Below are 24,176 nucleotides of genomic sequence, written 5' to 3'. Positions count from 1 at the left end.
GTCCGTGTATTACTATGCATGGTCCTCTATGCAGAGGGCAGGGCAGGAGGCTGTGTGTGTGCACGCGCGTGCACACAAAATAGTGTGGATGCAGGTACGGGTGTGTGCATGCACTTGCCATGCTTTGAGGTAGCCATTCCAGCCCTAGTCCTCTCCTATGGAGATTACAGTGTTCAGTATGCACTGATCAGGCTCCCTCAGACAAAACACAATCTCATTGGCCTGCAGCCTCAGGATCTGCCTCCATCCCAACATTGGAGGTATGCAATTGACAGATTGCCTTCAATAAACAGGACAATGTGCAGCGTGGTTTAAGTGCTCTCTGCATGGCCCTGCTACTTGCTGCACAGACAGTTCCCTGATGCACACATGTTCCAATGCCTTGGATTGGGTAGAATAGAAAAAGGTTTATACTTAGAAATATATTTTATTTCCATGTAGCTGTTTCGAGATATTATATGATCTCTATGAATTGGAATGTGTTGGGACTTGATAGAAAAGAAACAAAGATTATGTAATCTGTATAATAGGTTAGATCTATTTTTATTTAAGCATTTTAATCTCCACTTGGATGTGCACGGGATTCAGCAGAACCAAAAAAAATTAAAAATAAAAAATTATATAAAAGGAAAGCTTGGCACTCACCTCTAAAGTTCAAAGGTTGAATTTTTTACCCCGGTCCAAATCCGGGTAAATTAAAATAATCCCAAAAAAAATAAAGAGAGGATGCACTCCAAGGGATTGTGAAAAGTTGCGTTGCTTTTAATGCATACAAGCAAACATACCCTACATCTTGAAAAAAAAAAACCCTTGTAGGGGTTGAAACGTCGATCAGAGATCCCATGTACATGTAATGTTCAATTAGTTAAGTTAGTTAAGTTATGCATGCAAACCCCTGTTTGAAGATTCTAAAACTTTAAGGAAAAAAAAAAACACATTCAGGTATATAAAAATGAAAAATAAAAACCCACACCACGGGATTGGTTTATCTACTGCAGTTCTAAATTAACATTTGGTTAATTCTGTGCAAATCACAGATAAAACCTTTGTTACCCCTAAAATGGAGAGACATTTGCAAGTATGGTGACAAGAAAGTTAAATTTCTCCCATCTATGGCCATTGCAATATTTATTGCACAGAATACATATATATTTCATAGGATCGTATTTATGAAGAATAAAAATTGCAATTTCACAATATACAGAGACCTAACAAGTCCAATGACTGGTTGAAATACTGGAGAAGAAACCATCAGAAAATACACGGATAGAAGCATTTTGTATACATACCAGACACTGAAGCCTTGCAAGGAAGATTCAGCAAATGCCCTGGAAGTAGCTCTGCTACATATATAGGTAAGAAAAAGTGGACAAGCAGGTAGGACTAGTGACAGATAGGGAGGACAAAGGCAGGCAAAGGGGCTGGGCAGTGAACAGATATTCAGGTATATAAGATGTAAAAGTCACCTGTCAGTCTGCGTCAACAGAAAACCGGTTTCAGAACTTTCCCTCCCACTAAAGCGAAGTCTACAGAAGCAAAATGAAAGTACAAAAACAACCCTAAGCAAACACGTAACAAAGTAAAAGAAAATGTAAAAAGACCAAGACATCATTAACAAGAGGTTTTAAGTTTATTTTATGCTCATTATCAACATGATCTCAGACTCGGGCCTCGCACTCTCGTAGCACAGACTCCATGCAGCTCTTTGCTTCATCCAATAGCTGTGAGACTTTATTCCGGGTCTGAATAGGGGAGGAAAAAACATGTAGATTAAACCAGGAGTACATTGTACCTTTTATAGCATCATGGAGAGACTGCATTTAGCAAGAGCCCCCCTTCCCTTCACTTGATGTAGTGGCTGGGGCCAGCCATCACATAATTAACCATTGTGCTCCTGAGAGGTTTTTAACTATTTACCCGCTGGCTGCTATCACTGCAAATAATCCAGATTTCAATAAGTTCTATGATAAATAGCAAGTGAATGCATTTACCCCCCGATTTGACAAACAAGATCCAGTTTGAAAATGGGATTCCTATTATATAGGATTATATACTTTTATATAGGATTTGCATCCAAAAAAAAAATAAATAAATAAATAAAACACTACACAGAAATGTCTATTGCAGGGATAGGCAACCTTCGGCACTTCAGATGTTTTGGACTACACCTCCCATGATGCTTTGCCAGCATTATAGCTCTAAGAGCATTGTGGGAGATGTAGTCCACAACATCCTAAGTGCCGAAGGTTGCCTACCCCTGGTCTATTGCTATATGCAGTCTATCCACAATCTTACAAAAGGTAAAATGGACTTCAAGTTGTTATATATTATTTATTTATTTTTAAATTAAACAGTAAGCAGTCAGCAGTGGGGCTAAACCGTAATAATTGGGGTAAACATGTCATTGTGACTCCACCTATGGGCTGCATAAACAATACAAGCAAAGGGAAAGTGTCAGTAGTCCCCTCCACTCCCACTCATGGGTTAAAGGCAGAGGCCTAAATTGCCACATCCAAATGCATCAAAGGTTACTTCTGCAACGAGGGAGAGTGGATAAGACACTAGGCCCAGGGCCGGATTAAGAGCCCAGTGGGCCTGGTGCTGACAATTATGATGGGCCTATTTACAGAATCATATCGACCAAAAACACTAAAACGGTCATACCTCCCAAGCGTCATGTATCTGATGGAGATGGTGTTGAGGGAAACTCATAGGATGTGGCTATAAGAATACACATACTCTATGCTAATCTCTCTCTAATTTATGCTTTCATCTTTCAAGTAAATCCATACCCCCTAACAGCAGTGTCCAGTGAAGCAGGAAGTCAATGGGCGGGGTAAAAGGGTGGGCCACTGGTGCGAATCACGTCACCAGACCTGCCAAAAGGGGAGAACATGCCCAAAAAGGTGGCATGTTTGTCCAAAGAATTTGAAGGACAGCCTGGCATGAATGCATGTCAGGCTGCCCGCCAATCCTGCAGGCTGGCCAACTAAGGTCATACTATGCAGGCAGCACCCTGAGCTTTACATAAATGCGTCTAATGATGCACTCACTCCATGCTTTCTAAGGACTGTCCCCTAGCACTCACTGGTCCACTTGTCTCCTTACTTTCTTACTAGCAGGCAGAAGTTCCTGGTATACAGTCTGAGACAGAGAAAAGGTGTATGTAGTGAGTGTAGAAGAAAGGAGGGGACATACCACAGTGTTAGAGAGACCAACAGCATTACCTAAACTAATTTTATTTTCAGCCAGTCCACACAGGTTTTGTTCCCATACATCCCTCTTAAGCTTCCAAACTTAAAGGGACACTATAGTCACCAGAACAACTACAGCTTATTGTATTTGTTCTGGTAAGTAGAATCATTCCATTCAGGCCTTTTGCAGTAAACACTGTCTTTTCAGAGAAAATAACTCCACTGCCACTCCTTAGATGGCTGCTAGAGGTGCTTCCTGGGGCAGTACTGCCTAGTGAGCAGCACTGCCATTCAGTGTCTCCACCATCTGCATGCAGACACTGAACTTTCCTCATAGAGATGCATTGATTCAATGTATCTTTATGAGGAGATGCTGATTGGCCAGGGCTATGTTGGACTTGTGCTGGCTCTGCCCCTGATCTGCCTAGTTAACAGTCTCAGCCAATCCTATGGGCAAGTATTGTAATTTGCTCAGACCACCACTTCTGATGATGTCAGCAGACAGTCAGTTCAGAGGCAGAGCCAGCAGCTGCAGACGTGAATACAAGTTATATTTTACTATACTTAGGGAGGCAAGAAAGGGCCAGGGTGGTGGTTTTAACATAATAGGGTCAGAAATACATGATTGTGTTCCTGACCCTGTAGTGCTCCTTTAAGCAAGAGTATGTGAAGAGTAGTTAGGGTTGCCACCTTTCTTGGGAAAAAATACCAGCCTTAATCAGTTGTATAATCACAAGGAGTGACATCAGAGACAATTCTGTAAAATCACCAACAAACTACTCACAGTTTGATTCTGCTGTATAGATGGATTGCTCCCAATGTCTCCCAGTGTCTCAGTCTCGCAAGTCACCCAGTGTCAGTGTCCCTATGTATCAAAGTGTCAGTGTCCCCATGTCACCCAGTCCCCTGGTCTCCCAGTGTCTCAGTGTCCCCATTTCTCCCAGCGTCCCAATGTCTCAGTGTGTCCCCATGTCACTAGGATACTGGGGACACAGTGAGACCCAGAGACACTGAGAGACATGGGGACACTGAGAGACCCGGGAACACACAGACATGGGGACACTGGGAGACACTGAGACATTTAGGGAAACTGGGAGAAATGGGGACACTGAGACACTAGGGACACAGACACTGAGACATGGGGACACTGAAACATTTGGGGACACTAAGACACTAGGGACACAGAGACATGGGAACACAGACACTGGGAGACTAAGGGACACTGGCTGGGAGACAGACACTTGGGGACACTGGGAGACATGGGGGCACTGGGCACACTGAGAGACATGGGACACAGACACTGGGAGACTTGGGGACACTGAGACACTAGGGACACTGGCTGGGCGACATGGGGACACTGGGAGAAATGGGGACATAGTGTCCCAGCGTCCCCATGTGTCTCAGCATCCCCATGTGTCTCAGCATCCCCATGTTTTCCTGTGTCCCCATGTTTTCCTGTGTCCCCAAGTGTCTGTGTTCCCAGGTCGCCCAGTGTCTGTGTCCCCATATGTCCTAGTGTCTCAGTGTCCCCTAGTGTCTGTGTCCCCTAGTGTCTGAGTGTCCCCATATGTCCCCTAGTGTCTCAGTGTCCCCATATGTCCCCTAGTGTCTCAGTGTCCCCATGTGTCCCCTAGTGTCTCAGTGTCCCCATGTGTCCCCTAGTGTCTCAGTGTCCCCATGTGTCCCTACTATCTTTCCCCCCATCCCTCACTTACTGTAGAGCTTTTGTCTGGACTCTGTGCTGTGTTGCTGCTCCCTCATGGATCAGTGAGTAGTAGAGAGGCAGGGATATGCTGTAACTTCCTATACCTGCCTCTCTCCACACACATTGACCCCTACTGGCCGGTGCTGATATTGCAGAGTAATCTCCATTTATTCTGAGAAAAATACCTGCATTTGTATTGCTGGTATTAATGCAATACCGGCACGGCCAGGCAGCCTCAAATACCGGCTGTGCCAGTAAAATACCAGTCAGGTGGCAAACCTAAGAGTAGTGTGTAAAAAAATAAAAAAAAATAAAAAATTTTTTTTTTTTTTTAAATGGGCCTATTCCATGGGCCTGGGCCTGGAGCTGCAGCTCCATCAGCACCTATGTTAATCCGGCCCTGACTAGGCCAGCCAGTCATACCGCTTGGACAGGCAAGTCTTGCGAATAATGCTATAGTCCAGTGGCTTTTCTAAACCCAGTCTTTTTCACAGCTGGGCAGTGGGGAAGGGGAGGGAAATAGAGAGGCTTATTCTAATAGGCCATCTTACGGCCCAGGGGATGGAGATTTAACATTTGAGGAGCACCAAGCCACTAATTGTTTAGTAGATATGCCCCTGCCCCTAGCATGAAATCCTTTAGTAATATTTCATTTATAATCACCCCCATATGCATTTTCCACATACACACACTTTACAGAGATGGCTGGCTAAAAAGAGTTAATCCTCAGGTTTGGAAGCTATTTTTTATCCATTTACCTGCTGGCTGCTAGCACTGTTGGAGTATTTTTGCAAGCAGATGCTCACGTGATGGGATACACAGCTCTCTCATTGGGAACAATGGTAGAATCAGGATTGATTAAAAAGGCACACTATAGTGTTACGAATACAAAGCAGTGTTCCTCTGCCCCCGCAACAATCAGAGGGTTCAAACCCTTTTTAAACCTTTCCTGATTCCAGTACCAAGATCCCTCAGTGCTGGCTCTCTCTCTACCTCAATCAACGTCAGTGCATGCGCACCAAGTGCCGCTCGTGTATTCGGCCTTCTTTATAAGAAAGCATTGAAACAATGATTTCCTATGGGGGTTAGCCAGATGCTACCTGTCCTCCTGTACAGCTAGCAAAGTTAAACTCTGCTGGGTCAGGAAGCGCCTCTAGTGGCTGACTGGGAGGCAGCCACAAGAGGCAGGCTCTCTAAAACCGCAGTGTTTTCAGCTGCAGGATTAAGGGGATATGGTCACTGCACTCAGACCACTTCAATAAGATGATATGGTCTGGGTTCCTATAGTGTAAGAGATAAGAGGTAAGTCAACATTTCTTGGTCAAACATCCCTGCAGCTGAGCCAAAAGACAAATATTGAGAGGACCTGATTATAAGTTTATTTTTTAATTATTATTCTAAATATCCAACACAATAAAAAGGGAACGGGACAAGATGTATTTTACGCACATATAACAATTTATTTAACAACACATTGCTGCCGTGTCACACAGTCTCTGCATAGGACACACAACTTTCCATCCTGGTCACCTCTGATGCACTGGTAGGACACATCCCCTCAGTGGACAACCACATTGTATCACATGTCCACTGCTGGCTCTGCCTATGCCAACTACCTCCCTCACCTGATATTAAGACCTGCTAAAATTGGCAGGACTGACAACTGTACCTGCATCTTGAACTCTGCATCGCCGATTTCCTTCAGATTGATCAGAACGTTAAAATAAGCCCCAGAAACTCCAGTTTCTAGAGCTTTAGCTGCAACCTGAGCAAGAGGAGTGAAAGACCAATTAGTGCGTGCAGACTAAGCATAGGAAACAGAAAGTCACTGGATAATTAACATGCAGGGCATGAAGCATTTCTTATGCAGTAATATTGAAACAGTCAGAGTGCCCACTATGCCCCTGCAAGCATGATAAAAGCTTGCCACGTGAGCAGCACAGTGAGAAGGAATAAAGAGCCCCCCCTTTGGGTGGTTCAGTCCTCCTCTTAGATCTTAACTTACAAAGCAGAAGAGAATTGAATTGGGATGGTTCTCTTGTTTTACCGGTCACTCAACTCTGATTAGACCCACACAGCTCTAATGCTGAGAATTGATTGACAGACAGGGTGCAACAAAATATAATGGGTATTAAATTAAAAAGACTTTATACTTGCTACCATTTCTGCACTTCAGATTAAACCCAAGTTGTGTGTACCAGGACAAGAACCAATATAGAGGAATTGCCCTGCCAGCAAAACACGTAATCAATTGGAAAATAAGGCACAGCCCTAGTTCCAGCGGACACAAATGAGAATTTACAGGTATGTGTATAATATAACAGATATACCTGCAAGTCAGATATACATGCAATGTTCCCATGTTTCGACAAATCCAGTAAAGGTTGCCACAAAGTATTAATCTTCTCAGCCAGGCGAAGAGGCACGCCAATGGCTTCCTTCAGTCCTTCTTGTAGCGCAGAAGACCTCCTGTATTAGAGAAGACAGCCATTGAGATACAGTGTACACATATATTATCATTGTTTGTGTGCATATTCTCTTGCCTTGCGCAAGGCAGAAGGGCAGAACAACAATCCCAAGGAGTCACTGGTAGCCTTGCATGCAGATGGGAGTCTTCCCCTTGTACAGCACTGTGATTGGATTCCTAACTTTGCCATTACTCAATATGGACTTTGAAGTCAGATAAACATTCATGCTGGATTCTAGACATGTGCAATTAGTTTCGGTCCGAATATGAATTCGGACGAATTTCGGGCAATTCGGACATTCGGAAGTATCCGAATGTCCAAATTGCTGAAGTGCCAAAGTCCCGAAATTACCGAATTTCCGAAGTGCCAAAGTCCCGAAATTGCCGAAGTCCCGAAGTGCCGTATTTCCCAAGTACTAATATACTTACCCAGTGAGAGAAGAAAAATGTTACATTGTATACAATTTTAAATAAAAAGTATACAAACATTGCCAGGATTCAGCTGTAAGCATTTGCAACACTTACAACAATCAAGTAACATACATTCATATACAATGTAAGTTACTTAGCCAGTCGATGTAATGACAGGAATGAATTAGTAGATAGCTCCCATATACCGTGGGAATTAGGGAGTTATCTACTAAAAGACTGAAAGACCTAAATTGGTCTTTCAGCCAGATTTACTAATACTAAGTAAAGATTACTTAGTATTAGTAAATTATGCCCCTGCTCGCTATACCGTGAGTAGGGGCATGTCTATTAAACAGTGAGCAGCCTGCTCACTGTTAAGAAAAAATAAAAAAGTCCCCCTTCCCGAGCCCCCACCCCTGAGCGGCGGGTGGGGGCCCTAAATTATAATAAGGGGGGGGGACCTAATGTCCTCCCCCCTGGCCCCCACCCCTGTGCGGCAGGTGGGGGCCCTAAATACTAACCTTTGGTATTTAGGACCCTCACCCACCGCTCAGGGTTGGGGGCCGGGGGGGGGAGGACATTAGGTCCCCCCCTTATTAGTATTTAGGGCCCTCACCCACCACTCAGGGTTGGGGGCCAGGGGGGGGGGGAGGACATTAGGTCCCCCCCTTATTAGTATTTAGGGCCCTCACCCACCGCTCAGGGTTGGGGGCCAGGGGGGGGGGAGGACATTAGGTCCCCCCCTTATTAGTATTTAGGGCCCTCACCCACCGCTCAGGGTTGGGGGCCAGGGGGGGGGGATGACATTAGGTCCCCCCCTTATTAGTATTTAGGGCCCCCACCAACCGCTCAGGGGTGGGAGGACATTAGGTCCCCCCCCCTATTCCAATTTAGGGCCCCCACCCGCTGCTCAGGGGTGGGGGCCAGGGGAGAGGACATTAGGTTCCCCCCCCCCCTCCCTATTCCAATTTAGGGTCCCCACCCGCTGCTCAGGGGTGGGGGCCAGGGGAGAGGACATTAGCCCCCCCCCCCTCATTAGTATTTAGGGCCCCCAACCGCCGCTCGGGGGGGGGGACATTGGGTCCCCCCCTCATTCTAATTTAGGGCCCCCACCCACCGTTCAGGGGTGGGGGCAATAGGTGTGTGTGTGTCATCGTCCCCCTTCAGGTTAGGGGGGGGGGGGGGGGAGACTTTTTTTGGTTTGTGTTTTTTTTTATTACAGTGAGCAGCCACAGGCTCACTGTTTACTAGACATGCCCCTATTCGCGGTATAGCGAGTAGGGGCAAAATGTACCAATACCAAGTAATTTTTACTTAGTATTCGTAAATTTGTCTGAAAGACCAATTTAGGTATTTCAGCCTTTTGGTAGATGACTCCCTAATACCGTGGGAATTAGGGAGTTATCTACTAAGCGACTGCAATAGAAGTTCTGAAATGCCGAAGTTCCGAAGTCCCAAATTGCGAAAATTCCGAATCGAAAATTTTCCCCATGCACATGCCTACTGGATTCCTTGAGGACTAATTCATCTCAGTCCCCTAATTCACAAAACATGCAATGTCAGAATCAGACAGTATTTTCTCGTTTTTGTTTATTGTTCTGCACAATGACCTTCCAAACTTGTACAATGCCAGGAGAAGGCTTATATTAAAACCTAGCCCTTCATTGACTTTGTATTAATGTTTTTCTTGTGTTTAAACCAGTGTCGAGACACTCACTTTTGCTGTTCTTCTGCAGTACGTTTGGGGAGCTTCAGGGCTGCCTGAAAAGCATAACTCGATTAATAAGTTTGTAGAATCGCAACGTAAAACTGTTTTACGTAGAAGTGGGATCACTCATTAGGATGGATGGAGAGTAGTGAATCACAGAAGGAAAGTGGTAACACAGGATGCACACAGAAGAGGACAAGATGAATGTATAAAATGGTGTGGGTGGGGGGGGGAGGGGGGGGTCAAGGGATTGGTTTTTAAGCTTTACCATGTAGCTTCCAAATGCATTGGAATCAGCATCTACTGCGCAGAGAAGATGGTCAACTGCAGTATGGAATGGGGGAATCAGCTCCCGCATAACTCCATCCAAAGATTCAAACTGACGTTTCCCATAAGTCATCTGTCCCACCATACAGCCCAGGGCAGCCCCCTGTAAGAAAATAAAAAGAGAGTCCCATAAAGCCCAAAGAGTGGATGAGTTAGTAGGGGGGAGGGGGAAGGAATGATAATAAATAAATGTGCCTAAAATCACTAGAACAAAATAATGGAAGCCACCCCTGTACTATAAACAAACAGTTCTCATATGTAACCATAAGGAGCGCTGTAAAGAAAATGAAGATAAAACCGGTATTGTTTTGCACACATTTATAGAAATCCTATATGGCAACTAAAGGCAAAACCTGCAAGCTACAGCAGAATTCAGTTTTAGGCAATAAACATAAGATCATGTTACAGAGGGCAGTTGATATAAAGCAGTATCCTGAAGGAGTGTATATATCAGGGATTGACCATTTTGGGCACTCCAGATGTTGTGCACTACACCTTCCCTGATGCATTATGGGAGATTAAGTCCACAACATCTGGAGTGCTGTACGTTGACATACATGAAGTTCTATGACTGACACACACACAAACAATTTCTTTATGCAGAAAGGGGATAACATAGAAATTATATTCTCACCATGGCAGCTACAGCAGCTGACACGGAGCCTCCTCCAGGGGTGGCAGAGCGAGCTCTTACACTATGCACAAACGTTTCCACAGTCTGCTTCACAAGAGCACGTTCAGAGCAGTCATCCTGGACCAAGTACCTAAAAAGTAAGAATGATGTTAAAGAATAAAAGCCAGAGTATCACCAAGTCATTTGTACAAATTAATTTTCAGTGAGAGCTCTCCATCGCCATCTCTATTCTGAAAATTAATTTGTACAAATGACTTGGTGATACTCTGGTGATACTCGTCGAGAGCGCGCGATTTATTAAAAGAGTGCAGTACAAAGCAAGCACAAGTAAAAGAAAAGCAATTATCTCAATACACCATTGAATCATTCTACATTAAAGGGACACCAAGCACCACAACAACTTTAGCTTAATTAAGTAATCTTGGGATCTACATGATAGTTTAAAGTCAAAATAGCGGATTGGAAAATTCCTCTAAGTTAGCCATGTCTACTTTGGCTTAAAATTTGAAAATCACTTTGAATTCTCATTTTAATGAATAACCCTGATAGAAATAGTCTTACTGCTCAATTCTCTGACATTTAGCAGTTAAATCACTGTAACTTTATTTTTTACTAATGCTCTTTTGAAAGTTTCTGTCTATACATTGCACTAGCATGTGAAAATTTTGAAATAAAAATCCTATTTAAAAATTGTTTTTTCTCCAATTCTTCAGGATTGTCAAATAATTAATAGATAAATGTAAATGAAAGTACAATGGACCTCCCACAGGCAGTCCTACTGCTCTCCACCCATAGCAACCACAGTGCATGTGCAAAGTAGACTGCGGGAGAAGCAGAGGACGGACCACAGGTAGATGTTACATAAAGAGTAACACCCATGAAGACAAGAAAATGGCTGTTGCAATGAGGTATGGTGAGTAAATCTCAGCATTTTACATTGTATACACCATATATCATATATATTTATACACACACACACACGACATATTCAATGTATTTGTGGTTGATCTAGAGGTTCACTTTAAACGGTTTATGGAGCGCCATCCAAACCTCCCCAGGTTGATACTCTCAACCTTGCAACACACTTCCTGTATAAAGATATCCATTGTTTAAACTTCCTTTATTGCACAGTGTATTTAGAAGTTAGAATTTCTAATCTCCTGCTCTGAGAATAGCCTGTTAGAGCCTGAAAGAGTATCATGTGTGTGATTAAAGTTCAGTGTAGAGCAGATGGTAAGAACATTTAACATACAAACACTGATGCAAGATCTGATTGAAAATTAAAAAGTGAGAATCACAGCCAAAGGATAAGAGAGCAGAACAATTTAAATAATATGTGGTTTACTCCCTCAAGTACCACATATTTGTAGAAAAAAAAAAAATAGAATGTTATCGAAAACACCAAAATAAAGGCTACAAATAATCACATTTACTGCAGTCACCCTGTTTTATATTAGGTGAACAAGTGGCTAGATGCAAAACCTCCCACTTACTCAATAATTCTTTTCCGAGGTTCAAAAGGAGACAAAGAGTCCAAACCAAGTCTGTTAATGGCCTACAATTAAAAAGAGAAATGTATCATTGCACATGACAGAAGAGATTAGAAATATTATATTAAACTAGTAGTTTAGATTATACTAGATTAAATAATTAGAGACAGGTAGATTTGCAGTTTTGTTTTGACAAAATGTCAAGATGAAAAAGTTGTTGAACAAGGCGGATAAAATGTAGAAGTGTAACAAGGGTCTGTTTCTTGGTGAAGTAGGACTTACCAGTCAGTCCGTCCTAGTTTAAGTTGTGTAACAAATATCAACCAGTGAACGGAACATGTTATCTTAACCCCTTAAGGACCAAACTTCTGGAATAAAATGGAATCATGACGTGTCACACACGTCATGTGTCCTTAAGGGGTTAAGGAGATTTGGTGTATCCTTGCATAATGACTCCAGCAAGCAAAAGAGTATAAGAATATTTTTAAGTTTATGGGAAAGTATAGAATAGCCAAACTTTTGTAGAAAATGACAGAGGATATAGAAATTAAAAAAAAAAAAATTAAAACTCAACGCACAACATGCTATTAAAATATTTTTCAAAAAACGCTGCCAGGAATGATTAGAGCACAGGATTGCGGAGTGTCACAGGATTCCAACACCTACACATGATTTCTGCAGGCGGAAAAGCCTTAGCACTGTAAATACTGTCCTTTCAGAGAAAAAAAAAACATTGCTAACATTACTGCCTACCACCACCTCTGTTGGCACTCACCAAAACGGCCACTAGAGGGGCTTCCTGGGTCAGTGCTGCATGGAGGCACTGTACGTTCCCCATAAAAATGCATTGATTCAAGGCATCTGTATGACGACATGCTGATTTGCGCAACGCAGCGTTTGCACAATCGCCTCCCAATACTTTCCTATGAGAAAGCATTGGATTGGCTGAGATCAAAATTAAATTGTCTCAGCTACGAAGGCAGGGCCAACCACAGCAAGACCGGCGCAGTGTGGGAGAAAAGGAGAGTAAAATCACCTCTAATCTCTAGCGAGGAGGCCAGGGACCTAATGCAGCACTATAGGGTCATGAATATAGGTTTGCATTCTTGACACTATATTGGGTTTTTTCCCCATTTATCCAAGTTTGAACATTAAGAGGCTCAGTATGATCTTTTAAATCTGCAAATAAACTTGGTTTTGTATAATAAGGAGTAAAGAAACAAATGGAAGGGTTGGTGAATAGAATAGTAGATCTCACCAATCGGAGTTTGTGTTCCTCCTCTAGTATAAATAAGTTCTCTTGTTTGATGTAAAACTCGGCAGAATCCATCAGAGCTCGGAGGGGAATAAGGCCCACAAGTTGAGAACCAAGCACAGGAAGGTTCAACTCCTTAGAAAAAAAAAAAAAAAAATTGTAATACTACAAGGTATTTATGAATAAATGATACAGGAAATACAATATATGATTAAGGCTGCAGGCAGACAGAAAATCATAATAATAATAATAATGTTAGAGGAATTTTTGGTACCTTGGCATCCTTGCAGATCTCTTCATAGACCATGTGCAGAGAACTTATCTCATAATCCAGTAGATTTGCAGATACTTGAGCTAAATTTTCCTCCTCCAGGAACCACCCAAGAGCCTGGACCTTTTTAAGACTTCCAGGCTTCAAAGAGAAAATAAAACCAAATGTAACAAATTAAGGATGGGGGTGCACAGTAGGTCAATGATGCAAGCATGATAGAGATAGATATAGATATATATATATATATATATATATATATTAAATAAAACAAATTATTACAGCTCTTCATGCTAGGGAGTCATGGGGCTGGTGAAAGTGGTTTTAAATATTGAATCGCTCTAGTACTCTAACGACTCTCTTACTGAGCAATCCAGTATTCCCAACAGTGCTTGTCACTACCTTTCTTCCACATATCATTATGCAGTATTTTGCTTTTCCTTTTCCATTATCGACCCTTTAACTTTTTCTACTACTTACTTCATTCTTTGAATCTTTACACACAAAGCCTAGTATTACACTTCTACAAGACGTTGTTCTACCATCCACGTTATACAACACCCAACGCATTTCATAAGCGCTATGGTCCATTTCATGTAGGTATCAGGTTAGACAGTAGTTTGCGTGTGTTTACATTATATTTATGTTAACTTCACTGTATTTATATAACTTGCTCTTTCCTGGATTACCCCTCTAGTGAATATTCAAAGTGTATTGTGTGGTCCAGAGACTAAGGATTTAATATTCCTAGGTTTGAAATAGTTAGCATTTTGAAATACACTACCCATGTTCCTATACAAGTTGTTTGGCACAACCAGATTATCTGTTGGCCCTTTTACCACCTGCCTACTTGTTTCTTGAATTCTTTCCAGCCTTTTCACTTTCAACTCTCCCCCCCCACCAGGTCTTTTTTTCTCCCCTTATCTCTCACCTGTTCCTTTCCACGACCTCCTTCTCGAATATTCAAGGCAATGCGATGTGCCAACTCTTTAGTGGTCAGCAAATTAACATTATAAGCTATTAGAAATTTACGAGCTCCACAAACACTGGCTCCCCAGCTAGGAATAAAGATAGGCTTTCCATAATCTGGAGCCCATTCTGGACTCTGTAACTAAGAAAAACAGTAAAAAATAAAAAAAATAAAAAAAAGTATAGATTACATATTCCACAATGTATGCAAGGAAAATAAATGAATTACGAGTGACAGAAAGGAATATATATTCACCTCTAATTTCCAGTAGTATTTAGGTCTCTCTATGCATTTTTAATTTTATCATTTAAAATCCTGTATTCTTTTCACCATATTACAAATTAGAATAAATCAAATACACAGGACAAGAATGCATTCAATATTCACAAGGCTATTGTTTACCAAATCTTTTTGCAACTATTTGAAGACCTACCAAGACCTATTACAACAAAGTTGTGATACAGCCAAGGTAGAACACCAAAAGGCAATTTCTAAAACTTTAATAAAAAATTTGAAAAGAAGGCTTCAACATAGATATTGAATCAATGCAATGACGGCAAATAGAATCATTTGTTGAGGGTTGGAGACATTTAGAAAGATTATATGAAACCAAATCTAACTAGATAGTTCTTACACAGAATACAGCATGCTCCTCACACAACAAAATGTTTTGTTCTCCATGAAAAGGCATTTTATAAACTAAATATACTGTAGTACCTTGGTATGAAGACCTTCATACTCTCCAGCCCTCACAGCAGGTAGGGATCTTCTGCTCTCGCTCCGAGCAGCTTCACCATACAGGTATACTAAAATGAAGGTCACAAAAGTATTAGGATTTCATGGGAGATGGTGAATCCTTTTGTCGCTGATCTTGACTCAGCACCACAAGTTCAAATGCTCAAAGCCTGTTTTCAGCCCATGTTATAAGATTTCAACATATTTACAGTCTGTTTTGTAATTAGCAAGGAAATGGGTATCATTAGGAGATTATTCTCAACCATTATGGTCAGGGTAGAGTCAAGTCAGTACATCAGAAAGAGCAGTTGGTGAATTTCATTGTCAATTATTTCTGCCATGACTATACTTGTAAGTTGAATTTCAGAAGAATCTCACCAAAAACAGGAGTTAGTAGACTGAAAACTTCTCAGGATTCAGCTTCTTTGGAAAAGTGTTCTGCGCAGATCAGCTACATTCGGATTTGATTTACTCTCTTTTTGTATTACAAAGCTGCATCAATGCAGTGTTTCAGTTCATGGCTTGAGCCAAGTCACACGTTTAATCCATGGAGTGACATTTTTAAGATCTCATTTAATCAGTTATAAAATTTGGATAGGATGCAGAGCCATGTGGAAAATATTTCCTGAAAAAGCCCATAGGAACTAAATTATGTCACAGTTTGTGGCCAGCTCCCCATAGAATTCTGCAGGGTATGTACCCCTCCATATTAAGATTTTAGACATCATTCCTCAAAACCTGGTTAACCTATCCCTCAACAAACTGTTAGATGCACGGCGGGCTCCTTCTAACAGTGCTCTAGAGACACCACCCATGCATGGTCTAAAATTAGGTTAACATTGCTCACATGAGGACACCTGCACTACTGGAGGTATTTTGGGAACAACATTTAAAAACTTTGGTCATTATAGCAAATGTGCTTAGTTTGCTCTTTGACAGCAAGACCTTTTTTTGGAGAGCAGAATAACACACAAACTATTGATATTCTAATTTAATGAGTCTCAGACCTGGAACATGAAGTTCTTCAGAAAGTCTCTCTGCGAAGCGATTAGCACAGGTCACACACTCTTCCATAGTCACATTTCGGACAGGAATAAAGGGACAGACATCAAGAGCTCCCATCCGAGGATGCTCACCTGTGCAAAAGAGAATGACTTCAAATAAAATAAGCCACATAGAGGTTAACAAGCCTGGCCCTACATCCAGGACACCTTTACTGATACAAGCTTACACGAGGTCCCTTCTATCAGCTACTGGCAAAACATTTTACAGAAACATAAAAACACGTGAGCTAAAATGAGAATTCAGAGTTAATTTCTGTAAGAAATATGAATATGGATATGTTAAAGGGACACTATAGTCACCAGAACAACTACAGCTTATTGAATTTGTTCTGGTGAGTAGAATCATTACCTTCAGGCTTTTTGCAGTAAACACTGTCTTTTTAGAGAAAATGTGGTGTTTACATTACAGCCTAGTGATAACTTCACTGGCCACTCCTCAGATGGCTGTTAGAGATCCTTCCTGGGTCATGGCTGCCTAAAATGCATCCAAACATTCAGTGTCTCCTCCCTCTGCATGCAGACACTGAACTTTCCTCACAGAGATTCATTGATTCAGTTCATCTCTATGAGGAGATGCTGATTGGCCAGGGCTGTGTTTGAATCATGCTGGCTCTGCCCCTGATCTGCCTCCTTGTCAGTCTCAGCCAATCCCAATGGGGAAGCTCTGTGATTGGATCAGGCTACCACATGTCAGCAGACTGCTTGTTTTTCTGAGTCTAACAGCTTCAGGCTTGAATACAGTAAGATTTTTACTATATTTATGGAGGCATTAAGGGCCCAAGGGGGCTAGATGGTGGTGTTAACACTATAGGGTCAGGAATACGTGTTTGTGTTCCTGACCCTACAGTGATCCTTTAAGGGTGATTGGAATATATTTTATGTATACATCTCCAATTTAAAATGCAAGTACAAAATAGTCAAACTTTAAGCAGGAGGTATGCAGATTGGGAGAGATGTGCAGGCCTAAGAGGGGGTGTCACTATTGGCAACTCATGTCACTGGCAATGCCCATAATGGGCAGGACCAATTGGAAATAAAGGCTTGTCTGGCAAAGCACTCTGCAGCATCCTATTGTACGTGCACAGCGCAAATTGATCTAATGATGCGCTGTGCTGCCCAAGGACAGTTCCTTGATGTCCCCAGATATGGGACACCAGGAAACAAAGTCAGTATGGCAGGACAGGACCTTCTTAAAGAAATCTAAACTGCTGGTGTGCTTGAAGCTGACTTATTACCTTAAAAATGTAATTCATTCTTATTAATAAGTATTGGGAGAACTGCCTATATGGTATGCCAGCAGATTTATTGAACAAAAAAATTAAAATAAATATGTCCACAGACAAATACTGTGCCCCAAATAAGAAATTGCTTCTCATCATTTAGTTTGAATTTCTGTGGAATCCTTTTAAGTATTGTAGCAGCACAATTATCAGGACAATGGCAGGGTCCCATCACCAGTTTAACGTGCAGCTTAGAAGAATGAATAATGCAGCATGATATAGATGTTAAATAAGTCTACAGCTAAATGGATAAAATAAGCAAAGGAATTAATGAATTCCAAAAACCCAGTTAAAACAAAGCATTATCTCAAAACAATCTTCCACCACCAGCCCACTGAAGCTCTTACGGGGACAGAACTGTCTTATGTTGCAAAATGGTTTAAAGGGACACCGGAATAACTACAGCTTAATGTAGTTGTTTTGGTGTCTACTGCCTGTCTCTGCAGACTCTTCAATGTAAACGCTGCCTTTTCCAAGAAAACTCATTGTTTACATTACTGCATAGTAACACCTCTAGTGGCAGGCAGATGGCCACTAGATATGCTTCCTGGGTCAGTGCTGCACAATGTGTTTCCTCTGCATGGAAGCGCTGAATGTTCCCTAGAGAGAAACATTAATTCAATGCATCTCTATGCTGTGCATGCACGATAGCCTAAAGCATTAGATTGGCTGAGATCATCAAGTTTCATCTCAGCCAAGGGGGTGCAGCGGGATGGAGCCAGCTGTGAGGAGACCCAGGCGACAGTGAAAAAAAATAAAATAAATAAAAAGAGTAAAATCAATTGCAAAATTGTTTAATCCCTGAAGGTAAGATAGCGCATGGGCATTCCTCTTCCCATAATTCCTTCAATGAGCTTAAGTTGTTATGGGGGTGAGACGGTTTCTTCTTAACCAAGCACTCCAAGCACCATAACCACTGCAGGCCAGTGCTGTAGTTATGGGTCTTGGAGTAGCTCTGTAGTAATGGTGCTCGGAGTGTTCCTTTAAGGTACTCGTAAAGAGAAGAAAAGAGAGAGAAAGAACATGGATGAGAAACCAGCAATGTACAATGGGCCCACATGACCATGAATGAGCTAAGCAGACTAACAAGGCTAGATAAACCCACCATTTTCAAAATAGAGCTGCACAGTGCTAGTGATGCATGGTGTCACCTATGTGGTGGAATCTCGGTAAAAAAAAAATTTAGTAGGCCGAGATTACCACGTGGCATGTGTACGTGCATATACTGGTGTATCGGTCGGTTGGTTGCACATGGCAAAGATACGATCAGTAGTGTACGGAGCATGTGCGAGAATACCGGATATAGTATTCCCCTCCTCCATTATGCTGGACAAGTCATGCGGTCAAGCAGGAAGTTAGTTCTTGTTCGTTTTGATTGGTTAAGAGAATGTGTGGGTGGAGCTTATTATGGGAGGAGTTATGTGCCTATATAAGGAGCCTACACTATTGTCCGGGGCTCAGAACTTGTTGTATTTTGGTGACATTAGTCCCTCTGAGTCCCGATCGGTGAACCGAATAAAGAATCTCTTCCTTCCTGAAGAAACCTGTGTCCATCTCTCTGTGCTTGGCTTCCGTCAGTTTCTCCGGTATCACCTACATAATGCGAGAATGGCCCACAGAGGCTGGATGTTGCACTGTGGGTATGGTGCAGTTGCCAGTAAACGGTCTCTCTAACCAGTCCTACAACCTTCAGTGTGTCCTATGATGCCTCACTGCAGAAAAAAAATAAAAGGGGGGGATATGGCCTGTGGTCCAGCGCTTTGGTGGACAGAAGGCACTGCGTGAATCCACATCCACTAGTCAAGCAAGATTTGTAGGGGTTTCTGGAAAAATGTTACTTTTATCTATTTATAAAAGTTTCTTAAAAAGCTGCAAATCAGATATTTCTCTGCTTTCAGATGGCGTGTAGAACTGTGTTATTGGACACTGCATGCCAGGAGGGAGAAACAGAAAGGAAATTGTATGCAGATATACTAGCCAACAAGGAATGAAAATTTCAGAAGTCCAGAGGTGGGACACAGGAGGCAGGTTAAGATGTACTGTTCACAGTAAAACTGGACATGTAGAAGAAAGAAGAAATTCTGCTACAATCTGACCAGCATGTTTTATCGCACCTTTGTGCTTTCGCATGTCAATCATTTGAAAGGCCACACGTGCTGCATTTAGAGCGCCTTCAATAACAGCCTCCGGGTTCCCAACAAAAGTAAACACTGTGCGGTTTGTAGAAGGTCCAGGGTCAACATCCAGCAAGCGGCATCCCCCAGTCTGAGAAATAGCTGCAGCAAGGGCATCTATAGTCTGCAAAACATAGCATGGGACCAAATTAACGTATTTGTGTCTCGGTTAGGATATTTACTATTGTGTCATTGTGCAAGAGTCAAAATCCACATTTTTTCTAAAGTGGCCTTGTTACATAAAATCTGCAATCATATGCCAGACTCCTTATGCAAGTCTACCAGCAATGTAATTTCTAAATTCATGATAGCAAGGGAAGTGTCTAGCCATTAAATTAATCATTAGACATCAACTGTACATAATGCCCTCTAGTAGTTGCACACTGACAAATGCCAACTAGAAAAACTGCTCTTCCGTGTGTGTGTGTGTGTGTGTGTGTGTGTGTGTGTGTGTGTGTGTGTATGTGTGTGTTGCTGCTTTCTTTTAACTATATCTCCCCCTCCCCCCCCCACCCCAACTCTTTTACCGTTAATATCTGCAATTATTTGGAGTGAGTTGTTAGCCATAATCTAGTACTATTTCCTTATGATGCCCCACTAAGAGGCTAAACTAGTTGTGTTACAAGATCTCTCCTACCAAGGTGATGAAATTCCCCGCTTAGTAGATAGGTGCCTACCTCATCACTACACCAGTCGGTTTGGCTGCTATATTTTCAAACGTGCTGTGGTTATTTTGAATCAGCAAATATTTGAAGCACAATTTCAGTCCTGATTTACCATCTTCTTCCAGTGCTCCACTATTAGGCTATATGAGTTTGGTTTTTTGTCCCCCCAACCCCTTCTTTTAATCACTAGATGATACAATCCACCATTTAGCAGATAGGTGAGACCAAAGCACACCAGCAATCAGCTTAATTACTTCATATTGGTAAATCAGCTGTGGGCAAGTAATTATTTGTGGTTCTGTTTAGACATCTCTGTTTTTGACCAGATACTTATTGTTTGTTTACCTTTGTATATCTATTAAAATTCTAAGTTTACTTGTTTCACTTGAGTCATCATTACAGGACCTAATAATATTGATCCCTGTATTGAGAACTCTAGCTTACACTTTTCTATATTTGGCAGCATATGTTTCTTAATTTATTGAAACATTGTCATTTTTTGGCTGTAAGACTTTTAGAGGTAATCAACCATCCGCAACATCTCTATACGTCTGTAAAGTGGACTAATTTATATAAATTTCAATGTCATTTAAACTGCTATGCCAATTATTTTATCATAAATGTCTAGATTTTATTATTTTAAATATTTATGCCAATAAAAGTTAAAGGACCATTACACACCTCAAAAAGCCTTCCGTTTGCTAAAATGCATTATGGGTGAGGAGTATGCTAGCTTAACCCCACTTTCTAAAAGTTTTGCTTTGTTTCAGATATCTTAATTTTTATAAATGAAACTACGGAACGCCTCCTTGGCTGTCAAACTGGCTTCCTTCCTACTTCCATTAGCTCCCTTGAACCAACAGAATAACAAGCGCATTCCACTGAAGTCCGCCTGCCTCATCCCCACAGATCATCTCGTCTAGCACCCCCAGACCTGCTGACGCGCAGGTTATTTCCCTGTAGAGAAGTCTCTTCCTCAGAAAAAAGGGGAGGGCTTGCTAAGGCTGCATGTATTCATTGGGAGTATATCTACAAACAGTGACTTTCTTTTGCCCATTATGTTTTAGATTGAGTCTACTATCGCTAGGAAATTGTTAATAATGCATCTTATTCTATTAGGGTTACTCCCCTCTGCTGCCTTTATTTTCTTGAGTCCTAAAAGATTAGCACTTTACAAGAATCAGTATGAGCTAGTGGGTATATACAAATACTTCCCCAGTGTCCAAATTTAGGAGGGGGCACCACGAAATTCTGCACGTACAGACTCCTACCTGTGTAAATAAGATACATTGTTCTTCTAAATGTCATTCTAGTGTATATATTTTTACAAGTAAGTCACCTGGAATTTCCCAGAACAACACTGCCCCTGGCCACACACCCACAATTAAAAGAATCTTGCTTTGCCCATTTGAAATGTTTAGAGGTATGTATAGGTGGAGAAAAAACATTGAGGATCTGACTGCTCTATTCTGCTCACATGTTTATAGAAGGTGTGTGTGTGTGTGTGTGCGCGCGCGCACACACACACACACACACACACACATCTGCTCATGAGATAAACACCATTTTAGTCTACAATTAAAACCATGCTGCTCTTAGGACAATTTAGAGGTATTCATTCAATTAATTTACTCCAGGTCTATTCCCGGTTTAGTACATATGGTTGTTTATTCACAAAACAATTTAATCATTTACAAAATTCAGTCTAATGCAGCCAAGCAAAGATGGATTTATTTTTTACAAATAAGTCATTTTTTGTCTACATGTAATTCAGTTTTCTATTCAACAATAACCGGTTTATTCACTTAAGTATGAATTGCTGTAAATTAAAAGATTTCCAACTATAGGCCAAAATAGCCAGATTTGGTTAAGACTGAAAACATAGCTTGGATAATTTTTCATTTCAATGTTTACATTTATAAATCTTTATAATGGTTACGGTTTGTCACCTGAAAGCCCTGTCTGAACTTCCATTATAAACCCAAATCCAACAAGTTAATATGTGATTTAGTTATAATAGTGACTATATATATATATACATACACATTTTTTTAAAAATGATTATATTTTTAATTAGCAATAATTGTCTCACCTCTTTGTTCCTGCCCTCTGAGAAATTTGGCACACATTCCACTAGTTTGGACATGTTGGCAAAAACAGGCACAGCTTGCTCAATGTAAACTCCACACTCATCCGTTGTATTTAATGGCTTTTTTTTTTTTTCCTTTATACCTTCCCAGGTGCCATCAATCAGGAAGGAGACAATTGGAAGAGAATATGTGAAGTTGTGGTTTGGAAATTGAGGCAGGTTGAATTGGTATATGCAATGCCCAGGACATGTGGACATAGCAGCTGTATTGGGGGAGGTGGGGAAAGGGGGTCTGTTTTGTTTCTTTTTAATCTTTAACTTGTTGTAGGACAAACAGCAAAAAGCAAATAGCAGTTAAAAGATTAATCCAGTTCGGGGGGTGGAGGAAAGAATTTCAACAGCTCAGTCCTGTCCGTAAACATTGCTATGTTTTTCCAAATGATTAATTTTAAGTTTATGTGTAGGTATGGAGGATACATAATGGTGAAAATATATTAGGGAAAAATAATGGCATTAAGGAGTTTTGGAGACCAAGAAAAAAGAGACTGTAGGTGGAATGGTTTATGAATATCTCCAAAACTTAAATATTTTTTTTTCAAATATATGAGTCATTGTCTTTTATATTATTTTAGTTCCTTTAAACTCCCAGAAGCAATTAAACATACACGTGACACTCTGTGGCAGCGTATGTTTTTTGTGTCTCTTTCAGCTTTTCTAATATGATATACTGGGAGAGAAGCTGGGGATACAGTATTTTACTCAGGATTATTCAAGTGTGAGATATTGTTGGGTATTCAAAGTGAATTTAAATGTATACTCAGGATGACTTTATTACTTTAGCCAGGGTTAACTGCCCCCCCCCCCCCCCCTTCCTTGTCCCAATTACTAACGGTGCATATTAAAGGAGCACTATAGGGTCAGGAACAAAAACATATATTCCTGACCCTATAGTGTTAAAACCACTATCTAGACCACTTTGCCTCCCTAAAGATAGTAAAATATTACTTGTAATCAAGTCTGAAGCTTCTGCCTCTGCCTGTGAACTTCCTCTGACATAATCAGAAGTGGTGGCCTAATCCAATCGCAATGCTTCCCCATAGGATTGTCTGAGACTGACAAAGAGGCAGATCAGGGGCAGAGACAGCACAATTCAAACACAGCCCTGGCCAATCAGCATCTCATAGAGATGAATTGAATCAATGAATCTCTATGAGGAAAGTTCAGTGTCTGCATGCAGAGGGAGGAGACACTGAATGTTTGGATGCATTTTAGGCAGCCATGACCCAGGAAAGATCTCTAACGGCCATCTGAGGAGTGGCCAGTGAAGTTATCACTAGGCTGTAATGTAAACACTGCATTTTCTCTGAAAAGACAGTGTTTACAGCAAAAAGCCTTAAGGTAATGATTCTACTCACCAGAACAAATTCAATAAACTGTAGTTGTTCTGGTGACTATAGTGTCCCTTTAACCACCAAACTAACAGCAAGGAGGGCTTCCTGATTCACTCTGCTTGAAGGAGCGTACCAGAAGAAGTGATACCTTCTATAGGAAAGCATTCATCTAAGGCAGTGTTAAATGTATATTAATATAGTTGCTGTTATTTCAAGATCATATGTTTTTCTCTGCACCAGACTCCCCTGCTTCTTCTGTGCCCCAGACTCCCTCTGCTTTTCCTCTGCCCCAGGCTCTCCCTGATTCTCTTCTGCCCCTGCTTCATTTCTGACCCAGGCACATCCTGCT

General features: G+C 41.4%; 1 protein-coding gene across 1 annotated transcript; it reads right to left on the bottom strand.

The window, feature by feature from the left end:
• Positions 1–1,608: 1,608 nt before the first annotated feature.
• On the bottom strand, positions 1,609–22,704 carry FTCD (formimidoyltransferase cyclodeaminase). Its single transcript, XM_063430047.1, has 14 exons — positions 22,440–22,704; positions 19,623–19,806; positions 16,172–16,300; positions 15,147–15,235; positions 14,391–14,570; positions 13,466–13,603; positions 13,195–13,326; positions 11,940–12,001; positions 10,447–10,576; positions 9,754–9,915; positions 9,495–9,538; positions 7,230–7,368; positions 6,569–6,664; positions 1,609–1,742 (listed from the first exon to the last, which is right to left on the bottom strand). The coding sequence occupies exons 1-14, from the start codon at positions 22,692–22,694 to the stop codon at positions 1,659–1,661; spliced, it is 1,824 nt and encodes a 607-aa protein (XP_063286117.1). The 5' UTR covers positions 22,695–22,704; the 3' UTR covers positions 1,609–1,658.
• Positions 22,705–24,176: the final 1,472 nt, after the last annotated feature.

Source organism: Pelobates fuscus, chromosome 8, assembly GCF_036172605.1.
Source record: "Pelobates fuscus isolate aPelFus1 chromosome 8, aPelFus1.pri, whole genome shotgun sequence".
Taxonomy (NCBI): Eukaryota; Metazoa; Chordata; class Amphibia; order Anura; family Pelobatidae; genus Pelobates; species Pelobates fuscus.
This window is presented reverse-complemented; position numbering and strand designations above follow the sequence as displayed.